The sequence below is a fragment of the Euleptes europaea genome, chromosome 18, assembly GCF_029931775.1.
Source record: "Euleptes europaea isolate rEulEur1 chromosome 18, rEulEur1.hap1, whole genome shotgun sequence".
Classification (NCBI taxonomy): domain Eukaryota; kingdom Metazoa; phylum Chordata; class Lepidosauria; order Squamata; family Sphaerodactylidae; genus Euleptes; species Euleptes europaea.
The window spans coordinates 14,451,179-14,462,846 of record NC_079329.1 but is presented as its reverse complement, the minus strand read 5'-3'; the positions used below and the strand labels follow the sequence as shown (position 1 = coordinate 14,462,846).

General features: G+C 46.0%; 1 protein-coding gene across 1 annotated transcript; it reads right to left on the bottom strand.

Moving 5' to 3' along the window:
- Window positions 1–964: 964 nt before the first annotated feature.
- Window positions 965–11,571, bottom strand: TUFM (Tu translation elongation factor, mitochondrial). The gene is made up of 11 exons (XM_056864276.1): window positions 11,524–11,571; window positions 8,541–8,663; window positions 8,276–8,435; window positions 7,401–7,567; window positions 3,944–4,048; window positions 3,138–3,302; window positions 2,456–2,588; window positions 2,207–2,311; window positions 1,630–1,781; window positions 1,279–1,398; window positions 965–1,138 (listed from the first exon to the last, which is right to left on the bottom strand). Exons 1-11 carry the CDS (start codon window positions 11,569–11,571, stop codon window positions 965–967), a joined length of 1,452 nt encoding a protein of 483 aa, XP_056720254.1.
- Window positions 11,572–11,668: the final 97 nt, after the last annotated feature.

Here is an 11,668-nt window from a genome sequence, read left to right as displayed (position 1 = left end):
TGTATGTGGTTGGTTGTGTGATCCATCAAGACCCAACTTGCTGCTTCTAGTGCCCAGCACTGCATAACATACACAGGTTAGCACAGATATCTGCTTGCCTGAAGAGCTACTGGAATGGGTCAAAGTGAAAGTGTAAGGGGTAGTAGAGGTAGTAGCTTCCAAACAACATTCCTGCAGGGGGGTTTTAGGTACTACTATTGCTGTTGAAAATGAAAGTGGGCACAATCCCAGACTAGGTGCAGCATGTTATATGGTGACTTTTCTGCATTCTGAAACTCTTGTACAACTGTGTTATTAATCCCTCAAGTAGTAAAGGGCTGTGGCTTAGCATCTGCTTGGCATGCAGAAGGTCCCAGGTTCAAGCCCCAGCATCTCCAGTTAAAGGGACTAGGCAAGGAGGTGATGTGAAAGTCCTCTGACTGAGAGCCGCTGCTTGTCTGAGTAGACAGTACTGACCTTGATGGAGCAAGAGTCTGATTCAGTATAAGGCAGTTTCATACGAGGTCTACCCATGCACAAGGCAAGCAATTCTGATTCAGGTTTGCTGGTGGAAACAATTCCCAGTTTGGACATTTTTACCCCCTCCAAGGTCTGGGCTCCACCCCCTTTCCATGGACCTGGCTGTAGAGGCACATATACAGGCCAAAAACTTATTCTGAAACCGATTTTTCTAGACAATACAACTATATCACAAAAAAGAGTGCAAAAAGGACTTCAGATCACCTTTAGTCTTTTATTAACTAGTCTTCCCCTCTGAAATAAACAGGACTGAGCAGAACACAACATATGCTTTTAATATCCCTTCAAGGCTGTAGGTGGGTGTGGGGTATTAACCAAGGCTTACATGAAAAGTATTCTGAGATGTCCACATCTCTTCCATTTCACCCAGTAGTCTTTAGTTCTGGTTTCACACAGGCCACTTGAGGGAACAGCTTCCTGAAACATGCTGGTGTAGGATGCAACTTTAATTTTCCCACCTCTCTTTATCTGCCGGAGTCACGGGCAGTGTCTTTGTGACCACTCCGGTGCCAATGGTTTTGTGTCCATCACGCATTGTGAATCGCTGCCCCACCTCCAAGACCATGGGGTGTCTCAATACCATCATTAGAGAGGTGTCCTCCCCCGGCATAACTAACTCCTGCGGAAGAAGACAGGAAAGAAACATGCAATACACCAATGATCATTGAGTTGCGCTTTTCTCCAGGTGAGGCTACTTGCTGAAAAGAATAAGCTTTCAGCAAGGCAACTGGAAGAAAGGTAGAGGAGGAAAAAACGTACCTTCCCCTCAGGCAGTTCCAAGCGGCAGGCCATGTCCCACGTCAGAGAAAATATGACTGGTGTGAAATTTGAGACAAATGGCTTGTGACGACCACCCTCCTCTTTGCTCAGGATGTAAACCTGGGAGAAGGAAGTGGCATGTTTAACTTACCTGGGACTGTTGCACAAAATTAAACATTTTTAAGTATCAGCCTTCCAAAGCCACCCACCATGCCATGACCCCCACAGGTACTCCAAAAACGAGCCAACACCCATATTTCTCCATAAGGCGGGAAAGCTCCCACAACACACCATTCCCATTTCCAACCACAGTTGCTCCCAGAGAAAACCCACTGACTGGCCCCAACTCACCTGAGCCTCAACCTTCTGGTGCGGCTGGATAGACCCGGGCTTGCACATGACCATCCCCCGCCGCAGATCCTCCCGCTTCAGCCCGCGCACTAAAGCGCCCAGGTTGTCACCAGCCTCTGCTCGCTCCAGTTGTTTATGGAACATCTCTATACCTGGTGGCAAGGAAATGGCATTACTCTTGGCAAATATGCTATACCGTCTTTCCCATACACCGCTTGCCATGGATCCTGTTTTTTTTTGAAGGCAACCTAACATGAAGCTGCCTTATACTGAATCAGAGCCCTTGGTCCATCGAAGTCAGTACTGTCTACTCAGACCGTCCGTGGCTCTTCAGGGTCTCAGGCAGAGGTCTTTCACATCACCTACTTGCCTACTCCCTTTAACATCTCCAGTTAAAGGGAGATGCCGGGGATTGAACCTGGGACCGTCTGCATGCCAAGCAGATGCTCTGCCACTGAGCCACGGCCCCTCTCCAACCTGCAGTAGTATTCGGCCCGTTCCCACCTGGAGGAAAACTTGAGTTGAATATATAGAGCAGGCTAAGAGATTACAGGCTATCACTACACGGAAGACTCACCAGTTACCACCGAGCGCATGTTCCGGTTGAACCCCACGAATTCACACTCCTCCCCTTTCTTAATAATGCCACGTTCGAGTGTGCCTGTCACCACAGTACCCCGGCCTAGAAAAACAGGTTAGAATGAGTGAGCCTGAAGAATAAGCCAGAGAGCATCACGACGCCCACCCACCACAACCTAATCTACACATCTTTATTGGTGTCTTTCCTGCAACAAGGACCAGCTTATGGAAACAATGAGGCAAGCACCTGGTATGGAGTAAGTGTGCTCTATGGGGAGCAGGAAAGGTTTGTCGAGCTCGCGCTCCGGCACGGGGATGTTGGTGTCCACCGTATCCAGCAGCTTCATGACTGAATTCAAGCCCAACTCCGGGTTCCGATGCTGCAAAGAACAGGGACAGGATATATATATATATATTTACTGATACGGTCTGACCAGCCAAAAGTTAATACATAAAATTATCTGCCTTAATAAAACTGCAAAACTAATATAAATTACAAAATTAGATAAGTAATGACATTAAAATGTAAGATTCTAAAACAAATCACAAGAATTAACTTAAATCTTAATATTTCCAAAAGTATAGCAAGGTTTAGTAATTTTTCCCGTTCTATTTTTTGCGGGTTTTAATTGCAATGGCACAAAATTTGGCAGTTGGGAGCAAAAAATGTGGAGTTTCACCCATCAGGAGTCCTTAGTCAGGAATTCTACTGGCTTATTGGGGAATTTACTGATCAGGGGAGCAATGAATTTAATACGGGCCTCATGATAGAATGAACAGCTGAACAATGCATGTTCGGTGGTTTCAATGTCTCCTGACCTGCAAGGGCATAGCCTTTCTGATCTTGGAATCTTCTCGTAGGGACAGGATGAGAAACCGCAAAGGATTCATTCAGGGTCACGACTTGAGAATGCATACTGCACGCTCACCTCCAAAGCACACAGAGCAGAGCCTATGATGACAGGAGTCGTCTCCCCGTTGTAGCCAAACTCCGTCAGAAGCTCGCGGATCTCCAACTCCACCAAATCCAGCATCTCTTTGTCATCGACAGCATCAGCTTTGTTGATGTACACGACAATGTGCTTCACACCAATCTTGGGGGAGGGGAGAGAAGATAAGACATAGAATCATAAAGTTGGAAGGGACCATCAGGGTCATTTCTTGCACAATGCAGGAAATTAACTACCCCCAGTAACCCCTACGCCATGCCCAGAAGATGGCCAAGATGCCCTCTCTCTCACGATCTGCCTAAGGCCATAAAATCTGTATTGCTGACAGATGGCCATCTAGCCTCTGCTTAAAATCCTCCATGGAAGGAGAGCTTAGCACCTCCTGAGGAAGTCTGTTCCACTGAGGAACCTCTCTAACTGTTAGAAAGTTTTTCCTAATGTCTAGACGGAAACTCTTGATTTAATTTCAACCTGTTGGTTCTGGTCTGACCGTCTGGGGGCAACAGAAAACAACTTGGTTGGTACCCTCCTCTGTATGACAGCCCTTCAGGTACTTGAAGATGGTTATCATATCACCTCTCAGTCTTCTCCCCTTCAGGCTAAACATACCCAGCTCCTTCAACCTTTCCTCATAGGACTTGGTCTCCAGACCCCTCACCATCTTCAACGCCTTCCTCTGAACACACTCCCTCCCTTCAGACGCCCAGCTGTGCCCCAGAAAAGCACCCCCACGTGTTCTTGGATGCAAGCAAGAAGTCACCACAACCCCCAGATCACAGCCTTGCCTGTTTAGCAAGCAGAAGGTGCTCTCTCGTCTGAGGCATCTGACCGTCCGTCGCAGCCACCACCAAGATACAGCCATCCAGCGGTGATGTCCCTGTGATCATATTCTAAAGTGGGGGAGAGACAAAGAGAACATTACCAGACTTTGGTTGTTTTGGGGGATTTTTTGCCATCAAGTCACACCTAACTTGTGGCAACCCCTGTAAGGATTTGAAGGCAAGGGAGGTTTGGAGGTGATTTGCCATTGCCTGCCTCCACATCACAGCCCTGGTATTCCTTGGAGGTCTCCCATCCAAATACCAGCCAGGGTCAGGGAGGAGGGTGTGTGACAGGGCCAAGGTCACCCAGCAAGTTTCCGTGGTATGAGCGAGGATTTGAACATGGGTTTCCCAGACCCAAGTGTAACACCTTAACCACTACACCACGCTGGCTCTCTGGTTGCACTATTACACTAGTCCTTTTGAAAAACTAGCTCCTTATACACACACACACACACACACACTCCAAACACAAAGAATGAAGACATTCTATTGTCGAAGGCTTTCACGGTCAGAGTTCATTGGTTCTTGTAGGTTATCCGGGCTGTGTAACCGTGGTCTTGGAATTTTCTTTCCTGACGTTTCGCCAGCAACTGTGGCAGGCATCTTCAGAGTAGTAACACTGAAGGACAGTGTCTCTCAGTGTCAAGGGTGTAGGAAGAGTAATATATAGTCAGAAAGGGGTTGGGTTTGAGCTGAGTATTGTCCTGCAAAAGTATTGTCCTGTAAGTATCAAGATAATGTGCTAATGAGGGTATGGTATGTTAATATGGAACCATTGTATCCTGAAGTGATCTATTAATGTGTGTAATCCAAAACTAATCTGTATGGCTATTGTTGAATGTTGTCTTTGTCTGGAGGTTTTTCAGGGCAGGAAGCCAAGCCTTATTCATTCTTAAACTCTCCTCTTTTCTGTTAAAGTTGTGCTGATGTTTATGAATTTCAATGGCTTCTCTGTGCAATCTGACAAAATAGTTGGTAGAATTGTCCAGTCTTTCAGTGTCTTGGAATAAGACCCTGTGTCCTGTTTGTGTCAGTCCATGTTCAGCCACTGCTGATTTCTCAGGTTGGCCAAGTCTGCAGTATCTTTCATGTTCTTTTATCCTTGTTTGTATGCTGCGTTTTGTGGTCCCGATGTAAACTTCTCCACAGCTGCAAGGTATACGATATACTCCTGCAGAGGTGAGGGGGTCTCTTTTGTCTTTTGCTGATCGTAGCATTTGTTGTATTTTCTTGGTGGGTTTAAACACTGTTTGTAGGTTATGTTTTTTCAAAAGTTTCTCCATCCTATCAGTGACTCCTTTAATAAATGGCAAGAATACCTTTCCTATGGGAGACTGTTTTTCTTGAGTTTTCTGATTTTTGTTTGGTTCAATGGCCCTTCTGATTTCATTCTTGGAGTAGCCGTTTGCTAGCAGTGCGTGATTTAGATGGTTAGTTTCTTCCTTGAGAAACTGTGGTTCACAGATCCGTCTTGCACGGTCCATTAATGTTTTGATTATTCCTCTTTTCTGTCGGGGGTGGTGGTTGGAGTTTTTGTGTAAGTAGCGATCTGTGTGAGTTGGTTTCCGGTAGACCTTGTGACCTAACTGAAGGTTTGATTTACGGATGACAAGGGTATCAAGAAATGGGAGTTTACCCTCAATTTCCTTTTCCATGGTAAACTGAATGTTTGGATGGATATTATTAAGATGGTTTAGAAAGTCCATTAATTTTCTTCACCATGGCTCCAAATGGTAAATGTATCATCTAAGAACCTGAACCAGACTGTAGGTTTGTAAGGTGCTGATTCTAATGCTGTCTTTTCAAAATATTCCATGTAAAATTAACCAGATTTTTCCAGAAGATATAACAGCCTTATTTCACCATTGTTTGACAACAAGTTATTTCCTATGGGATCAAGAATTTTATGAACAGATTGATGGAGTAGCTATGGGAAGTCCACTCAGTCCAGTAATAGCAAACTTTTACATGGAATATTTTGAAAAGACAGCATTAGAATCAGCACCTTACAAACCTACAGTCTGGTTCAGGTTCGTAGATGATACATTTACCATTTGGAGCCATGGTGAAGAAAAATTAATGGACTTTCTAAACCATCTTAATAATATCCATCCAAACATTCAGTTTACCATGGAAAAGGAAATTGAGGGTAAACTCCCATTTCTTGATACCCTTGTCATCCGTAAATCAAACCTTCAGTTAGGTCACAAGGTCTACCGGAAACCAACTCACACAGATCGCTACTTACACAAAAACTCCAACCACCACCCCCGACAGAAAAGAGGAATAATCAAAACATTAATGGACCGTGCAAGACGGATCTGTGAACCACAGTTTCTCAAGGAAGAAACTAACCATCTAAATCACGCACTGCTAGCAAACGGCTACTCCAAGAATGAAATCAGAAGGGCCATTGAACCAAACAAAAATCAGAAAACTCAAGAAAAACAGTCTCCCATAGGAAAGGTATTCTTGCCATTTATTAAAGGAGTCACTGATAGGATGGAGAAACTTTTGAAAAAACATAACCTACAAACAGTGTTTAAACCCACCAAGAAAATACAACAAATGCTACGATCAGCAAAAGACAAAAGAGACCCCCTCACCTCTGCAGGAGTATATCGTATACCTTGCAGCTGTGGAGAAGTTTACATCGGGACCACAAAACGCAGCATACAAACAAGGATAAAAGAACATGAAAGATACTGCAGACTTGGCCAACCTGAGAAATCAGCAGTGGCTGAACATGGACTGACACAAACAGGACACAGGGTCTTATTCCAAGACACTGAAAGACTGGACAATTCTACCAACTATTTTGTCAGATTGCACAGAGAAGCCATTGAAATTCATAAACATCAGCACAACTTTAACAGAAAAGAGGAGAGTTTAAGAATGAATAAGGCTTGGCTTCCTGCCCTGAAAAACCTCCAGACAAAGACAACATTCAACAATAGCCATACAGATTAGTTTTGGATTACACACATTAACAGATCACTTCAGGATACAATGGTTCCATATTAACATACCATACCCTCATTAGCACATTATCTTGATACTTACAGGACAATACTTTTGCAGGACAATACTCAGCTCAAACCCAACCCCTTTCTGACTATATATTACTCTTCCTACACCCTTGACACTGAGAGACACTGTCCTTCAGTGTTACTACTCTGAAGATGACTGCCACAGTTGCTGGCGAAACGTCAGGAAAGAAAATTCCAAGACCACGGTTACACAGCCCGGATAACCTACAAGAACCAAAGACATTCTATGTTCACTAAACCCTTCCAATTACCTCTGTACTTAAATACATGTTGCAAATAACACCAGATTATCTTCAGGCTAGGAGTACAGGATGAGATGAGGAACTTGTGAGTTTTTAGATATTCCTCAGATCCCATCTCGCACTTACCTTGACATAATCAGCATGCCCAGGACAATCTGTGTGTGAATAGTGACGATTGGCTGTTGCGTATTCTATGTGGGAGGCATTGATTGTGATCCCACGTGCTTTCTCTTCTGGTGCATTATCGATCTCTTCATATTTCTTGAACCGGGCGCCTCCAGCCTCAGACAAAACTGAGAGGAAGAGAAGACAGAATCATAGAGTTGGAAGGGGCCATGCAGGCCATCTAGTCCAATGCCCTGCTCAATGCAGGATCAGCCTAAAGCATCCCTGACAAATGTTTGTCCAGCCTCTGCTTAAAGACTGCCGGTGAGGGGGAGCTCGCCACCTCCCTAGGCAGCTGCTTCCACTGCAGAACTACTCGTACTAGATGGGATGGGCAAGGGTCAGGACTCGGCTCTCACAGTTTGTAGGGGAAAAAACTGGGTTGAAGTACACTCACTGGCAATTGATTTTTAACAGGGCCATATTTTCCACAGAGCAAGAACTGAAGTGCCAGTAACAACACGAGCATGCTGGCTGGTATAGGAGTAAGTCTCTTTAAGCGTCTTCTCTCCCCATACAAATAGCGATTCAGAGTGTGCCAGAAAGTTTCTTTTAGAAGACGACGACGAAGAAAAGTTGGTTTTTTATATGTCAACTTTCTCTACCACTTAAGGAAGAATCAAACCGGCTTACAATCACCTTCCCCTCACCAGTTATCTGGCTATGCTGGAGCCAGATGGGAAGCATTTGGTGGCCCTCAATTGCCTGTCCTTAGTTTAATGGCAAGGGTGGGTGGAACGCTTTGGGGAGGATGGAATCCCAGGTCCAGCCCACTTTGCACAGAAAAGGGTCTTCCTGAAATAACTAATCCCCAGCCCCTTTCCCCAAACTCTCACTTTTGGTGATGGCTGCTGTTAATGTGGTCTTGCCGTGGTCAACATGCCCAATGGTCCCAATGTTGACATGTGGTTTGTCCCGCACGTATACTTTCTTAGCTTCAACTGCAAGCCCTCGTACAAGGAAAGTTTGTCCATGGAATGCTGAGCAGGGCGGTGGCTGCAGGGAGAACAAGCAAAGATAACAGCCAGTTAGTGTCTCTCCTCTGTAAAGCTAAGGACTGAAACAACCTTTTATGCCCCCTAAAATCAGGATTCTTCTTACCGCGGCAAGAACACCCTGCAAGTAACGAGGCAAGCAGCCACGTAAGCCTGCAAGAGAAACACAAGATGAGCTTTCACAATTGTTCACTCCTATGGTGTAGTGGTCAAGGTGTTGGACTAGGACCTGGGAAACAAAGGTTCAAACCTCCACACTGGAAGCTTGCTGGGTGACCCTGGGCCAGTCACACACTCTCAGCCTCTACCCTGGCAAGTATTTGGGTGAGAGACCTCCAAGGTATACCAGGGGTGTGACGCAGAGGCAGGCAGTGGTAAACCACCTCTGAATGTCTCCTGCCTTGAAAACCCTACGGGGTTACCATAAATCAGCTGTGACTTGGCGGCAATTTTTTTTTTAAAAAAATGAAATACCATCCTTTTCTGTCCTCCTTGCTCTTCTGATACTAGTTAAGATCATAACAGGATATGAAAACAGTTACACAGGCATTCAGCACTTTTAAATTCTGCTGTATAAGTTTGGTGGGGGAAATCTCCATATTCCACACGAGAAGAATGCTGAGGCATTTTATTTAACACAGTGTCATCAGTTCTTGTATTTCCATATTATTTTGAATATGCATACACATTATGAAGAGATTGTTTAGGCTTCTGTATCTTTAAAAGGATGTCACAGAGCTGGAAAAAGTGCAAGAGAGGGCAACCAAGATGAACCAAGTTGGAGCACCTAGAGAAGTAGACAGGTGGTAGATCTGGGACAGAGAAAAGGAAATACTCCTTTGCTCAACAATTAAATTGTGGAATTTGTTACCGCAAGCTATAGTGATGCTGAAAAGAACAGACAAATTTATGGAGAATGGGTCCATCAGTGGTTACTAATCACAGTGACCAAAGGGAGCCTCTGTATTAAGAGGCAGCAAACTTCTAAACACCAGTGTTAATACCAGGAGACGATCTTAGTGTCTATGCCTTTTTGTTGGACCTCCAGGTCAACTGGTCGGCCACAGCGTGAAGCAGTATGCTAGACTACATGGGCCTTTGGCCCGATCCAGCAGGGCTGTTCTTATGTTGCTCAGTTTTATTGCTGAGCTCAGTGTTTTATTGATAAACGTACTTTTATTCTAGGGTTGAAAGCCACTTTGAAAATCCACTTGCCAAGAGTTTGTGGCCTGTATCTTAAATGAGTTGAAAACCAGGAGAGGGGTCAGATGTTGAAATAATGGGTTGGAAATCCAGAGACTTTGCTGAAAATGGCCTTGATTGCAAAGCCCCTACTGCCTCCAACTGATTCAAATACTTGGCTATTTTATTTACACGCCTTATATACAATTTTAAAAAACCCAATACTCAGATTAAATAAATTAACGTTACTATACCCTTCCCTCCTCAATGAAATATACAAGTTCCTGTAGCCTCTCTATTCCCATCTCCCCAACCCAGGAAGGGAACAAATCTCTTAAAAAGGCAGCAGCGCCACTAAGGCTCAATTCGGCACACACGTTTGCCCTGCCCACGTTAGGTAATCCAGCAAACGCATGAAAGTTCCCATTGTCACTTTGGGGTCACGAAGCAATTTTCCTCCAAGCCAGGTTGGCCAGGGATCCTGGAGGGTTTTGTGTTTATTTGTTTGCCTGCCATCTTCTGGGATTGGAAGAGGGGGGGTCACTGGGGGTACGGGGGGGAGGTAGTTATAAATTTCCTGCATAGCGCAGAAGGTTGGATTAGATTCAGGGCATCTTAAACGTTTTCCACTCATGACCCCTTTCCGCCCGAGAAACTTTTACGCGACCCCAGGTATATAGGTAAATAAAATAGGTATACAAATCAAACATTTACTGATAATAAATCAAAGAAACCTTTTACTGTTGCCAATTTTTTTGCGACCCCCCACATTCAGTTACGCGACCCCACAGTTTAATAAGCTTTGGACTAGATGACTCCTGGCAGTCCCTGCCAAATCTATGATTCTAACCCTGGTGGGTGCTCCACTTGTAAGTGTGATGCAGGACAAGGTCACGTGGAAACAACATCCTTTCGCCAGCAAGGGAAAGGAAGCACAGCAGCAACAGCAAGAGAGCACCGCCTCGGAGGGGTTGGGAGGGGCCATGGCTCAGTGGTAGAGCATCTGTGTAGCATGCAGAAGCCCCCAGGTTCAATCCCCAGCATCTCCGGTTAAAAGGGACCAGGCAGGTAGATGTGAAAGACCTCTACCTGAGACCCTGGAGAGCCGCTGCCGGTCTGAGTAGACAATACTGACTTGGATGGACCGAGGGTCTGATTCAGAGGAAGGCAGCTTCGTGTGTTCCTGATGCTGCTATTGTGTAACAGCGGCCCAAAAGATCTCCTGGTAATAATTGGCATCCAGACTGCTAGGGAAGCTGGGGGAAGGAATGTCTACCTAGATACAGGCTTGCTCTCTGTGTGCTTTAAGTAAGTGGGTTAAGAGTCATGGAGTGTCAGAGTGAACTATAAACAATGAAAGGTGAAACTGGATGAAACTGCAACTGTACTGAGTCGCCTTTCTGTCGGTCATACAATCAGATATGCATAACTTGTTGATGTACCGTCATAACTTGAAATTGGATAAATCTCTCTCCCCCAGTATAATCGGGACTCTGAGATTTCTGCCCATTAGGGCCTCTGAGTCAGCAGCTGCAAATCAACGGTTTTCTTGATAAGGATCTTGGGTCTCTCCCCCCCCCCCGCGGGAACCCCCTGTTTTACTGCAACAATTGCGAAGGCCAAGCAAGCAGACCCTCCCCACCCCCACCCGAGGACCAAGGGAAGGAATCTCGCTTGCTCCGCTTCTCCTCCCAGCCTGACGCCAGCTGCGCTGCAGCGACGCCGCGGGGACTCCGCCAGCCACGCTGCTGGGACGGGGACGGCCAGGAGAGCGGGGAGACCCGGAGGTCACGGGCTCCGCCTTAAGAGGCTCCACGGAGAGGGGGGGGAGATGGTGGGGGGGGAGATGGTGGGGGAGGGGGGCCGCCTCCCGCTTCCCTCTCCGGTCCCCGTTTCCACCCACCTACGGAGCCGCAAAGCCCACCTCGCGCCACCAGCAGCGCGCCGCACGCCATCTTCGCTCCCCCGGAAGTCACGTGACGCCCGGCTCCCGGAGGACCAATAACAGCGCGCGTTCCCCTCCGGACATAAAAGGACTTCCGGCGTTCTAGC

Bases quoted from the DNA above. Each gene is read 5' to 3' on its own strand.
- TUFM (XM_056864276.1), bottom strand. From the start codon at position 11,571: ATGGCGTGCGGCGCGCTGCTGGTGGCGCGAGGTGGGCTTTGCGGCTCC. The intron at 3,303-3,943 runs GCAAGGCTGTGA...CCCTCCCCCAAG, and splicing joins ACCTTCTGCTTGCTAAACAG to ATTGGTGTGAAGCACATTGT. The intron at 1,782-2,206 runs GTGAGTCTTCCG...CCTTGCCACCAG, and splicing joins CATGCGCTCGGTGGTAACTG to GTATAGAGATGTTCCATAAA.